The sequence below is a fragment of the Trachemys scripta genome, chromosome 15, assembly GCF_013100865.1.
Source record: "Trachemys scripta elegans isolate TJP31775 chromosome 15, CAS_Tse_1.0, whole genome shotgun sequence".
NCBI lineage: Eukaryota > Metazoa > Chordata > Testudines > Emydidae > Trachemys > Trachemys scripta.
The window spans coordinates 21,470,164-21,484,667 of record NC_048312.1 but is presented as its reverse complement, the minus strand read 5'-3'; the positions used below and the strand labels follow the sequence as shown (position 1 = coordinate 21,484,667).

At 41.7% G+C, this 14,504-nt stretch overlaps 1 protein-coding gene across 4 annotated transcripts in view; it reads right to left on the bottom strand.

Moving 5' to 3' along the window:
* Positions 1 to 2,514: 2,514 nt before the first annotated feature.
* EIF4ENIF1 (eukaryotic translation initiation factor 4E nuclear import factor 1) overlaps positions 2,515 to 14,504 on the bottom strand; it is a 37,253-nt gene continuing 25,263 nt past the window's right edge. For 3 of the 4 annotated variants that reach the window (XM_034790761.1, XM_034790758.1, XM_034790760.1), the window contains 9 exons: positions 13,361 to 13,432; positions 12,676 to 12,859; positions 12,054 to 12,133; positions 11,085 to 11,224; positions 9,635 to 9,719; positions 7,535 to 7,667; positions 4,937 to 5,278; positions 4,470 to 4,634; positions 2,515 to 3,443 (listed from right to left, as the gene is read on the bottom strand). In XM_034790761.1, the coding sequence (XP_034646652.1) occupies positions 3,202 to 3,443; positions 4,470 to 4,634; positions 4,937 to 5,278; positions 7,535 to 7,667; positions 9,635 to 9,719; positions 11,085 to 11,224; positions 12,054 to 12,133; positions 12,676 to 12,859; positions 13,361 to 13,432 (1,443 nt within the window). In that variant the 3' untranslated portion in view covers positions 2,515 to 3,201. The remainder of the gene's footprint in view (positions 3,444 to 4,469; positions 4,635 to 4,936; positions 5,279 to 7,534; positions 7,668 to 9,634; positions 9,720 to 11,084; positions 11,225 to 12,053; positions 12,134 to 12,675; positions 12,860 to 13,360; positions 13,433 to 14,504) is intronic. The other variant, XM_034790759.1, reaches the window with a different exon arrangement.

The window sequence follows — 14,504 nt, the reverse complement described above, 5'->3', positions numbered from 1 at the left end:
AGTAGGACTGTTTGTCTGTTTCATCATCCATTTGCAATGTAGAAATATAGCACTCACCTTGTCTACTGTACCTGCTACTGCTCCCTTTCTAGAAGCAAAAGTACCCTGGAATTTACCTAATGTGAAACAAACTTAATCTGGTTAAAGAATGACCAGTGGTATTGCATCTCTTGGCTATAGTTTTATAACCAAGGAGCACTCAGCATTGAGTTTAGATATGTTAATCAGGAGATAGATAATTAATGCTGGTGGAAGCTTTAGCCTTTCTTTTGTACCTAAAAGCAAGATCCTGGTTGTGGTGAAGGTAGTAGACTCCCTCAGTGACAGCCCTCTAGATGAGTCATTTGGGATAACCACTTTCCCTACTAATTTGCTAGAGTTATACAAGTACCCCTCACCATAAAGACCTATAACATGGAAGGACGTTACAGTAGCCTATCTTCCTGGCTAAGATAAGGACTAGTAGGATGCTGTATGCAATTTGTGAAACTTTACTAGTTTGTTTATTAGGCTCTTCAATATTCATAGTCTATAGCTGAATTACATACAACACTAGTAAATATTCTTATACCCATCTCCATCTATAAGTGTGCCATTGTATTTAGGTTGTTTGTAGTGAATAACCACCCCTCACACCACTAAAGCCTCCTTGAAAGTACACAGAAAGGAAGTGGGAGAGTTCCTGATAGCCCATTTGTACAATGTAAAAACTGTACTTGCTTCAATTAATTTACTGTACTGCTCTGGAGAAGGGTTGTAGATCCTACAATCCTTTCCTTATACTTTAACACTAGGCTGAGGCTTGTCAAGCAGGACAGTGGTGATGGTTTTATTGCCCCTGATTCTTCTCTCTTCCCACCCCCAAGAAAGTGTAGGTGGCCTGGTGAAACTACCCTATACTATGGCACCAGTTCAATCAGGGCAACTGCCAGGGGCCCCATGCTACAGGAGACTCAGTAGCTCAAGCTAGCTTTTTCCTTTTATAGATAGTTTGCAACAAGTCAGCTTTGGAAAAACAGTATTAACAGTAAGCATCTGCTAGCCCAGCCTTGGCAGCTGGAAAGGCTGAAGTAGGTGGTTGTTTTTTTTTTTTTTTTTTTGCTGGAGCTAGTTAACCAAGGAAGACTTCCTCCAGGCACTTCACTTCCTGAAGTTACCATCATAACTTGAAGTAAGCCCACTTTTATATCTGTCCCTGTACCATTGCATTATGCAGATCAGAACATAGAATAGAATGCTATTACAAACAGACATCTTCACAGAACTTACTTTTACAGCATAACCACAAGGCAGTCACATTCAGGATAGAAAGGAATAGTTACTGCATTTGGAACTCTTAAAAGTTAGGGCATTGGTTTACAGCCATTACCTACAGAGTTACTCACTTCAGAAATTATTTTTGCTTAAATACCCATGGAATAGCATGGCAAGAAGCAAGTCATAGCAACAGGATAGTCATCACCTGAAGGGACAGTTGTGTTTAAGAGCAGTTGAGACAGAAAGCTGGTAGAATTGACTTTATTTACAGAATGTTTTGGGAAGTGTCAAGTTAAAAATTTATGAGTAGTTTTACAAAGATGGGCTGTGATTGTATGTTTTATATCACTGACCTTGAGTGAGTATGAGTAACAACCAGCGAGAGACTTTATACTAAATATTGGTGATCCCCATCAATTCCATATTAAGGATGCCCACCTGTTCTTTCTGCACAAAAGTCTCTACTTATCTGAAACTTCCTACAGCTTGCTGGCTGATTATAGTACAGTTGGTGATTTTTCTGCTGCTGGTTTTACAGTCAGAAGAGCAAATCCTGGTGATAATTTTGAGTTTGCTTTCATCTTTAAAATAAAGGGTACAATGTCTGATAAGTAGGTAAGACAATAGTACTAGACTTCCAGTGAGAAAGTGAATGCAGGAACCCTGCAGTAGAAGGAAGGAATACACATACTAGCTGTTCAGAAAAAAAAAAATGAAACACAGGTTTTAAACAAAAAACACCACACCACCACACAACCCTTTTTAAAACAAATATACAGTAGGCTCACAGAACAGCTTCACCCCTCAAAACAAGGAAAAAAAAGCAAAGCCAGATTTCACAGTAACTGCATCAATAGATGCATGCTAGATTGGGACAGGGAACTGGGACTCCCCTCTACAAGTAGAGCTGGAGACAGCTACAGTAACTTGTTCTATGCTATGGTTAATGTGAAGAATTGGGGGTTTGAGGAAGAGTAAGAATGTTAAAGGCTCAAGTTGTTGACCTTTAACTTTGGAAGATCCATATTAAAATAATGCAGCTAAACAAGAGGATTAGAGCCAACCCTGCTGTGAGCACTATAACAACTAATACAGGATGCATTTACCTTGACTAAATATGGAACTGTGTGCAAAGTCTTGGACTGCAGACTAAAGGTCTGACCCTTTTGGATTACTGCACCAGGTCTCATCTTTGAAGCAGTTTCAAGAAACTAAACTATTCCTGCCTTTGATGGAAAAAACACAAGGAATCAGACATTTGTTGGACAAGGAGCAAGTTGTGGGCTTTTACTTTAACTACACTGAATCTGCACATTACATAAGACAAGGAGAAATGTGCTCGGAGAGGGAGACGTGAGAAACAGCGAGAAGAGAGAAATCAGCTTTATCTTGTTCACTCACACACTTGGCATTTGCAACTTTAATCTTAAACAAATAAGTTCCACATGTACAATGGAGCGATCCAAACCATAGGCACAACTAAAGCTCAACTTATCAGCTACTCTTATGTACAGCTGTATAGGTTCAAAAAAGCTATCCTAGGTATATATACAAAAGATGGTTTATACACAAGTTTGTACACAAGGGTCTATACATTTAATTTTCTGCAGGAGGAACCCTTAGCTGCTCCCTCTACACCAGAGGATATCAGCACTTCATTCACATATTTTACAAAAACAAAAAATAGACATTTCCAGGATTAAACTGGCTTTGTATTGCATCAATGTCTTCAGGCTTCATGGTTCAAGCCATATGGATCCTTCAGTCTTGACCCAGACATGGAGACCAGGACAGGTGCCATGTGCTTTAGTCTCTTGAAAAGAAGTTCTGCACAGAGTGCTAAAAATAAAAGCCCCAAAACAAACCGGTGAAGCACAATGTATACTATCAGGACTCTTTTTCCAGTCTAAAGAAACAGCTACCCATCCTCGAAGAGGTCACTGCTCACTGCCGATATTCCAGTTCATCTACACTGATGACTTTGGATGGCATGGAAGGGAGGGGCTGCTGCAAAACATCTGAACCAAACCATTTTGCAAGGCCAATAGGAGAACCACTCCTCTGGCTGGTGCGATGGTCAAGCTGTGAGTGTACATGAGGCAGTCCAGTCCGAGATGGCACATTCTGAGGGGTGGTTTGCACACCAACAGCAGATCCCTGTGCTCCAGAGGCTGGAGAATGGAGAACTATTAGGAGGTAGAAAAAGAGCAGAGTTAAGGCCAGGAAACCCTTTTTCGGTCTTAAGAAGAATTGTGAATGAACAGCTAATATAGAAACTGGACAGGGCAAATGTGAGCTACTATGGCAGGGGTTGGCAACCTTTCAGAAGTGGTGCGCTGAGTCTTCGTTTATTCACTCCAATTTAAGGTTTTGCGTGCCAGTAATACATTGATGTTTTTAGAAGGTCTCTTTCTATAAGTCTATAATATATAACTAAACTATTGTTGTATGTAAAGTAAATAAGGTTTTTAAAATGTTTAAGACGCTTCATTTAAAATTAAAATGCAGAGCCCCCCCTGGACCCAGTGGCCAGGATCTGGGCAGCGTGAGTGCCACTGAAAATCAGCTCGCATGCTGCCTTTGGCATGCGTGCCATAGGTTGCCTACCCCTGTACTATGGGGTTCAGTATTTTCCTAGGCTAATAACTACATGTTGATCATATTGATGCTACTGTGCAGTAGCATTGGTCAACTCCAATTAGTACATTGTTGACTAGAGAGAACCACATCCAGATCTCAGCTGAAAGACTATCAGCATGAATGTTAATCTCAAAGATTAAAGGAGTAATAAGAGTTGGGTTATCTGAGGCCCCCAAAATAAGGGGGGAAAAAGGTAAAGAGGCTGCTCAGCCTCTGTAGGTGGTAGAGGTACTAATTGTGCCACAGGAGGCTAAAAACCCACTCCATCAGCTGAAGGCAAAAAGAGTCACCTCATGATCCAGAGAGTGTAGTCATGCTACAGTTAAGTGGAAAGGAAGGTTCAGACTTTCAAAGCTATCTCGGGTATTTACATTCTCCCCTGAAGCCTAGTTCTCATGGATGACAGTTTCCTAAATAGCTTTGAAAGTTTTAACTGTAGCATACAGATACCAGGTACCTTCATGTAGCTAAGTTCATTAATTGAACATGGGACAGTACAAAGAAGTTCCTAGGGTGCAGATTAGTCAGGTCTAGAAGGCCATAATTATCTTGGGTTCTCTTGTTTAACCTACCTGATCGCTGTAGTTGCTGTTGCATCATTGCCAGCTGCAGAGGTGTCCCAGAGCGTGGGTTTAAGAGGTGATGGCCAGCTGTTGGTAATGGATAAAAAGGCTGGCCCAGGATGGGAGTAGATATTCCCTGTATGTGAGACAAGTCCACCCCTGGAGGAATCATACCTATTGATTAGACAAGGTTGAGGGGGGGGGGGGGGGGAAGGCTCATTACTTTATTAAAATGTCAGAAATATAAACAGAGGAGCTTCATTTGAAAGGCACACTTGTTTAGCAATTGCTGGTTTGTGAGAGTACTGTCAGTCTTATGAAAGGAGTTTGTTGTAATAGGGAAAATAGCCTATTTGTGGCAATCACCACACATCTTAGTCTAGCATTATGTAAGGGTGTCAGTGCTTAAGAGGCCAAGAACAAGTTTATTTTGAAGTTTCACCCTAGCAATTAAGTGGTATAAGTAAGAGGATTACCTGCTTGCAGCAGAGGAAGATGTTGTGGATGCATCCCCTGTGCCAGCATCCTCTGGACCAATCCTGGATGCAGTTGATGAGTAGGTCGTACAATTGGTACATGGGGAACAAGGGGTACCTGGTGAACAGGACGAAGGAAGGGAGACCCTGGTACAGGGGAGGCTGTTGTAGGAGTCTTTCTGCCAGTTGATTTAGGCCTGTAGTCTTGTTCTTTGGTGCAACGGTTTGGCTGAGAAAGCGGTGTAGAACATGCAGAGCGTTGCAATGCAGCTAGTTTGGAACTTATAGCAGGTGAAGTATCTTGGTCTGCATTCTCCACCAAGCTAGCTGATAGTAAGTTATCTGTAGTCAAATTAAAATAGGACTTTAAATCTGATTTCTAGTTGTGCAATGTACAAAAGGCAGAAATGTCTTAAAGCTAGGTATGGTATTTGCTAAACTATCAATTACAAGTCTGGAAGATATACAAGAGTGAGCTTAGTCAGATGTCTTCCTACCACTTCCCTCATCTTTCCTGGATTCCTTCAGAAGTCAAAGGAAAGTTGAGGAGGCAATGATGAGAAAGGAGTCAGTATTTGAGTTTGACAAGAGTGGATTTTTTTTTTTTTATAGTGTCTCAGCTTTATTAAATTCATGCTGAAATACTGACAAGCTAGGTCTAAAAACCTAGTTCAGTACAGGGATATCCCTCAAACCCAGGTTCTTCAGATTAGCTATATGAGCGTACTAACAATGCCCTTATAGCTCCAGGATTGGATGCAGTCTTTACTGCTAGAGGAGCATGCCTGGAAATCTGTTTTTTTAAATAGAAAATCCAGGTTGGAAGGGACCTCAGGAGGTCATCTAGTCCAACCCCCTGCTCAAAGCAGGATCAATCCCCAGACAGATTTTTGCCCCAATCCTTAAATGGCTCCCTCAAGGATTGAACTCACAACCCTGGGTTTAGCAGGCCAATGCTCAAACCACTGAGCTACCCCTCCCCCAGTTGACAGGTTAATTTAGAAATACAGCTAGATTTGACAAAGTGATACTTGGAAGAATTAAGTTTGTATTCTTGGGGATAGACATTCAGTCTTAGAACTACTGGAATTAATCACATGCAAATTGGCGGCAGTCCTTACTTTTTGGGGGGGCGGGAGGGAGGAAGAAAAAAAACAACAAAAACCACCACAAAAGAATGCACAGGATTATCAGTTTTCCCAAAGATGAAAAGTTTACAGGCAAGACAAGCTTCTCATCTAGTAAGCCAACTTCCACAAAAATTTAACTGGTAGAAAGTAGAAATGAAGAAGGGTCAACAAGTGTGTTAAGGAATAATAGTTACACAGGAGGAAATTCCTGCATATCCTGGTAACCAAGGGCAGTGTTAACTGAGGATGCCATGTCCACTAATGTTTAGTGAAGGTGGAGAGACCCAAGCTGCAGCTTTTCAGATCTTACACGGTCTCTCCTCTCTTCACATAGTACGCTCCTCCATTGCAGCAACCTCTAAGCCCAGTCCTCCATCAGTCTATACTCATGCCAGTTTTAAGGTTAGTGGTTTAACAATTACTTCAGACCCCAGCTCAATTTTATAGTCAAGTTACAAAGTTAATCAGTGGATGGAACCTAACCATAGGAGATGCACCTCTTACTCAGATGTTTCTGTCAGGCTAGTTACATCTTGCCACATTAATTTCCAAAATATGATGTGTGAGGGGTAGATGTTTTACCCAGGTATTCATCTTAAAGAAATCTTGTCTGGCTCTTGATGCCATTATAACCCCCTTCACCCCTGCAATCTTCCATATAAATCCTACAAGGTGCAGCTGAGGTATTAATAAAACTGCTACTGGATCACTGGGGGAGTTAGAAAGACATCTTTTACCATGCTCTATTTAGTCAGCTGAAATGACTGTCAAAGGGAGTAGAGAAAAGGGCCATTATTTCATTAGTGACAGGTCAGAGGCAGTTGCAGAATCTTCACAATATAAATTTCTCAGTTCCAGTTTACCCTTCTACCATGCTATTTTTATTGCTCAAAATAGCAATTGGTTGACTATTTCTTCTTAACTTCTCTGGACATCCTTTAAGCAAGGTGACAATCTGCACAATAAAATCTCAACTGGCAGAGCAGTCATTTAAGGGCAGTCTTAAGAGTTCTAGATTGCACCTGATCCCCAAGAATTCCTCTCAAATGAGATGGAAGTGTCTCTAACATGGTAACATACACAATTCCTACTGAACCAACGTACCCTTTTCTAATAGGTAGAGGCCAAAAAACCCTGTTTGCAAGTCTAAGCCATTAGGCTTTAGATTTTCAGGACATCCTTTTAGACACCACTGTGCAACTATATCCAAGAGGATCTGACCTTAAGGAAAAGTGAGTTATCAAAGCCCACAGTGGTGGAATTTTGCTCAGGGAGAGGCAAGCTAGCTTCCTAGTAAGAGGTACAGGAAATTTGAAGTACACCTTCATAAACACACTGTCCTGAGGTTGGGAATGTCTTAACACTACTTTAGAGGACCAGACTTGAATTTAAGGAGCAGGAATTCACAGCTTTGATTCTAGCCGTGTGTATTGGTGAATCTGCCTTCAAGAACAAAGCATTACAGTACCTTCGTGTGCCCTTTGACCTTCATCTTTACTATCATTGGCTTTCATTTTCCCAGAAACTGGCTCCTCCTTATTTTTTTCTTTGCTTTCATACATCTTACGAATCACTGAGGTAGGTGTGAAGGAAGGAGAGAGCTGTGAAAAGAATAACGGATTGTGAGCAAATGATCTCTTGTACTAACTGTTCTGGGTATTAGGCATTATATCTGTTAAGTGTGCAAATGCAGAATCTTTTTTCTGCAACCCTGCACAAGGTCACATGTATCCCAGTAATCATATTTTCCCTTCAAATAAACATTCCCCACCTAAAGTCAAAGTTTCCTGTCATGTCTAATGTAGTTGAGCCCCCAACCCCAAGATTTTTTGCTTGTCTTCACTATTCTGGGTTTATTTTCCACTTTTTCTTATAAATCTTTACCCAAGGTTTGCAGAAGTGCATGAGTTTACTTTGTACCAGAAGAGCCCAGAGATTATTAGAACAAAGGTTCTCATTGTTTATACTTAAGGATTGGTCTGCACTTGAAAGGCAATTCAGATTGAGAGAGGATATGAATTTAAAGCACAGTAGCTATTACTGAATAATTCCATGTGGTGACAAGAGGGCCTTATTCTGGTTTAGCTCTAATCCACCTTCAGTGACTAACTCCCAGTGTAGACAGGCCCTTAGATTCTCATGAAAGACACTTCCCTTTCCAAATTACACATCTTTGTGGAAACTGTAACAATTGCTTACATGGAACCAGTTATTAGGAAGGTGTAATTTTAGCTGTTTGATGCAGCAGCTTGAAAGAACCAGAATGTGGTGGCCAGGGTTCTTGCCATGGGCCACCAGCAAGTGCTCTGCAGACCAGCTGGGGAACTATTGTCTTTGTATCAAGGGGGGACTTTTCTATACTGTAGTGCATATTTTACTTAAATTCTTAAATGTCAAAAATCTTTATTTTTGTTCAATTGTGGATTAACTGATCACAAAACTCCTTTCATAGACTTAAGTCCTACATAAATTCAGTTGAATTTATTGCCACTAATTGTTTCTACTGAAGGCCCAAATTCAAGAGTTATTACAATTCTAGGTTTTTAACTCATGATCTGATAGACTGTGGTGTGCAAACTTTTTGACCTGAGGGCCACAGAGTTCTGAAACTGTATGGGGGACTGGGTAGGGAAAGTTGTGCCTCTCCAGACAGCCTGGCCTCTGCCCCCTCTCCACTCACTCCCACTTCCCACCCCAACTGCCCCCCTCAGAATCCCTGACCCATCCAACCCCCCTGCCCAAATCTCCTTGTCCCAACTTCCCCCTCCCAGGACTCCCCTGCCCCAACCCTAACTGCCCCCCCCCCGGGGCCCCACCCCCTATCCAACCCCCCTGCTCCCTGTCCCCTGACTGCCCCCTAGGACCCTGGGCCCCTTATCCAAACCCTCCTGCTCCCCACCCCCTTACCATGCTGTTCAGAGCACCAGGACTGGCAGCTGTGCTGCCCAGCTGGAGCCAGCCATGCCATCATGCTGCCCAGCAGGAACTCACAGCCCCACCGCCCAGAGTGCTGGCAGTACGGTGAGCTGAGGCTGTCGGGGAGGGGCCGGGGGCTAGCCTCCCAGGCCAGAAGCTCAAGGACTAGGCAGTACAGTCCTGTGGACCACAGGCTGTAGTTTGCCCACCTCTGTGATAGAGCACAAGTGCTTAGTATTTTCTTGGGGGAGAGAGAAGGGGGTCACACCCCCAAGTTGGGAACTCAAACATTAAGGCACCTAATTTTCACTAGTCATGAAAATTTAGGCACTCCTGTTAATCCTTAAAATTATGTTTTCATATTAAATCAATATATGAGAGGCTGAGGACATTGTTCCAAATCTAAGCGGTAATCCAAATGAGGTTAAGGAAGTAGAATGACTAACCCTTGGACAACTATATTGTATATGGCCATCTGACATGCCAATAGAGATTAACTCATCCCAGCCACAAATAGTTATTCTCAAACTTCATTAATCCAACCGTAAGTTATTTACAACTACAAGGTATTTCAAGAATGGCTATTAGTATGCGGCTTTAACCCTCTTCCTCTCCATATTAAGGAAAAATTAACATTGATGCAAGTACTGACCATGCTAGTGATGGATGCAGCAGGGGCTGGAGAAGATGCATTCCCTCTGTGGCCTGGTGCCGGAGACTTAGTCACTCGCTGTTGCCTATGAACAGACATGAATGTTAGGAGGCCAAGGCAGCAGAGTGTCTTGGTAATCCTGCTTTTCACCTTTTTGATGCTAAAAATAGGTACAATTTAGGATATACCAAAGTTAGTGACTGCCCAGGTATCAATGCAGTATTTCCAAAGTTCACCCTTTATAGATCATGCTGCCATTTAAATGCCAGTAATCATTGTTTTGATGCAGGAAATGAATTAACTAGTCATTGTGCTGTTCAAGAAAAGCAAAGCCTGTACAGCTGATTTTTCCTATCACTATTTTCACTTTTATGGGTAAAGGAGGACTGTAGATTCAATTTTCTATCTAGTAGTTTTGGTGTTTAAAATAAGATTTTCACAGTCTTCACTATAGTTCTGGTCTTTAAGTTTATTCAGAAGCTAACGGCTATAAAATGTCATGCATCTTCCGGTAGTTCTAGTTTTTTTGGCTTCGGATTCTACAAGTTCTAATTACATTAAAAGTAGGCTCTCAAGATGGGTGCTTTGCTGTAAAGGGTGTTTAACAATATACCTCTGTCCATGAAAGCCAGCCAAGATGCTAGACAATCAGCCTTCAAGGTGGACATTGCTATGACTACATAGCACAAGTCACCTGCTAAGAGGTTATATAGTAAAGTGGATGGCCTGTTTACCCACAAAGATACATATTTCATGCTATGCCTGAGCTCTATTGCTTAGAAAGCAAATTCCAAGATCAGCTTTATTTAGAACAAGGAGCAATGGTCTCAAGTTGCAGTGGGGGAGGTTTAGGTTGGCTATTAGGAAAACTTTTTCACTAGGAGGGTGGTGAAGCACTGCAACGGGTTACCTAGGGAGGTGGTGGAATCTCCTTCCTTAGAGGTTTTTAAGGTCAGGCTTGACAAAGCCCTGGCTGGGATGATTTAGTTGGGAATTGGTCTTGCTTTGAGCAAAGGATGCTCACAGGATGTACTAGATGACCTCCTGAGATCCCTTCCAACCCTGATATTTTATGGATTACTTTGGCCTATGGCAATGCATACACTTGCACAGCCACAAGAACAAGGTGTTTTACACATCAGCTGCAATTACAAGTTCAGGTTTTTCATATGATGTTTAGTAGGACTGTTTCTTTATCTTCCACGACATAAGTTCTGAAATCCTGTTTTCTAGTCCAGCACATTAATCCCATTTAAATCACACCATAAGCCAATATAAACTTCCTGGCAATAAGGCTAGAATAGGTGCCTTGAAACCAAAGTACATCCATTATAGAGGAAGGGTAATTAGCTATTGGCTCCACTGAAAAGGAATGGGGCACAGAAAAGATGAAAGGCACACACTATCATAATTAAGCGTTTTCCAGTCAAGCAAGATTTTAGAATCTCACCTGTTCCTGAAGCCATCTCTGCTTTTGTCCATTTGTGGTTTGCCAAAACCTGGTTGGTAGAAATTTGCTGCCTGCATGGCTAAATCATGTGGTAGAGCTAGTCCCTCTAAGGCAGCTTGCTGCATCTCCAGTGGACTCATCTGAAGTCAAGGAGGAGGGGGCATTAGAATCTCAGTGAAGCCTATTTATTTTTTATCCCAGATCTTGCACTATTCCATAAAGGGAATTCACAACTACAGAGTCAACAGGAGTGGCAGACATTTCAGTAAGTTCCTCTGAGAGTTAAACTTGCACCACTGAGTTACTGTCTCCAATTCATCTCAATACACTGTTGCAAAACTTTAAAAAACTACACATAGTTCTAAAGGCATTTTAGAATGGGCCCACTGGGCACATCAGTGTTTGTGTTATCAGACTGGGGTCAGGTCTTCACTATGGGGGGAGGGGGGGGAGGGAGGGGTCGATTTAAGATACGCAAATTCAGCTACGCAAATAGCGTAGCTGAATTTGACGTATCGCAGCCGACTTACCCCGCTGTAGGAACAGCGGCAAAATCGACCTCTGCGGCGTCCTGTCGACGGCGCTTACTCCCACCTCCACTGGTGGAGTAAGAGCATCGATTCGGGGATCGATTGTCGCATCCCAACAGGATGCGATAAATCGATCCGAGAGGTCGATTTCTACCCGCCGATTCAGGCGGGTAGTGTAGACCTAGCCTGGAAATGGCAAGTGCATTCTCAGGATCCAAGGCTGAAGCACATCTCCCCCAGGAATGCAAGAGTGAAGTGCTGAGTATTATGCTTCAAAGCTAAGGATTGATTCAACTAAAGTAGCATCTTCATGCAACTGCCAATATGAAAGAATTAGCATTCCATCATTCAAACCCCCTACATTCCCACTAGGTCCTGCAAGAAATGGGTAAAAAGGTGCTTAATAAATATTTAAGTTTCAGAAATCACTGAATCTAACCTGTGCAGCAACTGGGCTCATTGACTTCCGCATCCCCTGAAATGGATCACTGAGCAATTGCTGAGAACTTGGTCCAAAACCTACAGAATGACAGCAATTTTATCTACAAGTTTTAGAACAGATATTTATCTTCTGTTGACGCCAGCCCCCTCCCCAGTTACCTTCCTTGATTTAAAAGGTGGCTAGATGGGATTGCTTTTGAAGTGCCTCAATACCACTCCAGCTTACTTACAGATCTCTACAAAGCATCAAGGCATTTGCCTCAGCTGCCCCGGGAAGCAAACTATGCTTTTTGCACTACAGAGTGCCGGCCTGTGCCTGAAAAAGTATTTTCTTGTTCATAGCACTGTGGTCTCCAGCAGAAAGCAAAATTAGTCTTTAATTTGCAGTACTATCAAGGTCCAACCCAGTCAGTTTGATTTTTCAGAATTTTGCATCAGCAGCAGATGGAATTCTTTAAAGAGGCAGAGGAGACAGATGACCCTTAAGGTGGTCACCCATTAAGTGTTAGATGTTGTCCAAAGTGATTCTCTGAATTCAGCTTTAAAAATTGAAATGTCAAAAGAAATCTGTCTCCTCTTCCCTATAAGAAGTTCTATGTGCTAGAAGCAGTCTTGCTTACCAATTGGTGAGGGGATCCTATGACGGAGGTAGTCTGCAGAAGCAGCCCGAGTTGGAAACACCTGTGAAATTGGAGGGGAAGGTGCTCTTTGGCTCAGCAAAGATGCTGCAGGTTCCAAGCCACCTATCAAGCCACTAAGAACATTGGATGAAGCAGGTCTGGCAATGGGTGGACCAAGAAGCTCCTTGGAGGAAAAGTAATGAATAGCGGTCATAAATATTGACTATAGTCTTCATACAATCTGCAGACAGTAGTACTTGTGCCACATTGACAGCTATACACATACTAAATAGCTTGACAGACTCACGGTACACACTTAAGTTTGATGGCCCATCTAGCCTCTCTTTCCTCATATGTTTGTTCTATTAAAAACAGTAAAATTAAAGTGATCTGAGAGTTCTGTTGCATGGAAAGGGTGAAGTTTTGCTCCAATACTCTGGACAATTGTCTGCAGCTATTTTTGAATGGCTAGTTCTCAATCTGGTCAGTGATTTAGCACGTCATCTCTCCTATACATTTCCCCCCACACACACACTTCTGTCTGGTGGGAATTAATCTGACTATTGAAGATCCCCATTGCAATCCACAAAACAGGTGTAAAAATCCCATTTTGGAATGATCTTCTGCTTCTCATACAGCAAAGAGTAAAGAAGCATTTCAAGGTGACAGTCTCAAAAAGAAATACCTGCAAAATGTTCTTTGGGAGAGGTTGGCCTGGGATCTCAGGAGGAGACAGCAAGTGGCTTTCAAGGCTTTGCTAAGAATTAAACAAAACAAAAGTAGTTGCTCACATCTGCAGGAAGTTTGTAAAGATTTGATTATTACAATAGAGGCTCAGAACCCACACCATTCCATAACCTAGGAGACATCCACCACAAGATGTAGTGATAAAGATCCTAGTACATACTTCATTAAGAGTCAAACCACCTTATCCCACTGATAATTATCATTTCATAATGCAAGTCTTCTGATAAGCACTGCTAGCTAACCAGCTCAGATGGGTCCAAGTTAAAAATTGCTGATTGTAAGTCTGACTGAGGTCCAACAGATTTTCTAAACAGTGTCATTGAGTGCTCTCACAGTGCAGGCTTTACTAGCCGCTATCTGCTAAATTGATTAAGATACTATAACTAAATTTGTTAAATACTTTATTGAACTTTGTAAGTTAATGCTATAGTTGCCATAAGGAGGATAGGAAATTGTGGGTGACAAGGGAGTCAGTTCACCATATGAAAAGAGGCAAAATCTGATCTAGAACACCGAGTCCATTTCTGATGCACAAAATTGATTTTGATGCTTGCATGATAATCTATAGGGATGTAAAAATTAACCAAGTGATGAAATAAATTAAGATGCCTGACATTGCTTGCTATAAATCTTCCTACTTACCCAGTTTGCTTCTGATCAAATACAATGTTGAAGCTTGAATGAGTAGTCCAGCAAAACAAAAATACAAAATAGCAAAATAACCTTGCCCTCTCATCCCTCTTTCCAGTATGTGGGAGTGACAATTATGTTGACATAAACTAATGTTGTACCAAGATTAAACTAACAGATAAGCAATTTTCATTTAAGATGTATAGTTACAAACTTTGTAACCTATAAGACTATATTCCTTGATAATTGTCAACATTTGGGAAGTCAAAGGGTTTAATACTGAGACATGGAAAAGCCCTCCTTTTTCCTACAACTATCATGCACACACTCAAGTTCTTAATTTGTGCAATCCATTATCTCAGAGAAATTTCCAATTCCAGCAGAGAGACCATTACTGAATGAGAGCATTTATAGTGTAGGAAAACCTCTATGGCACTTGCATGGAAAGTTTC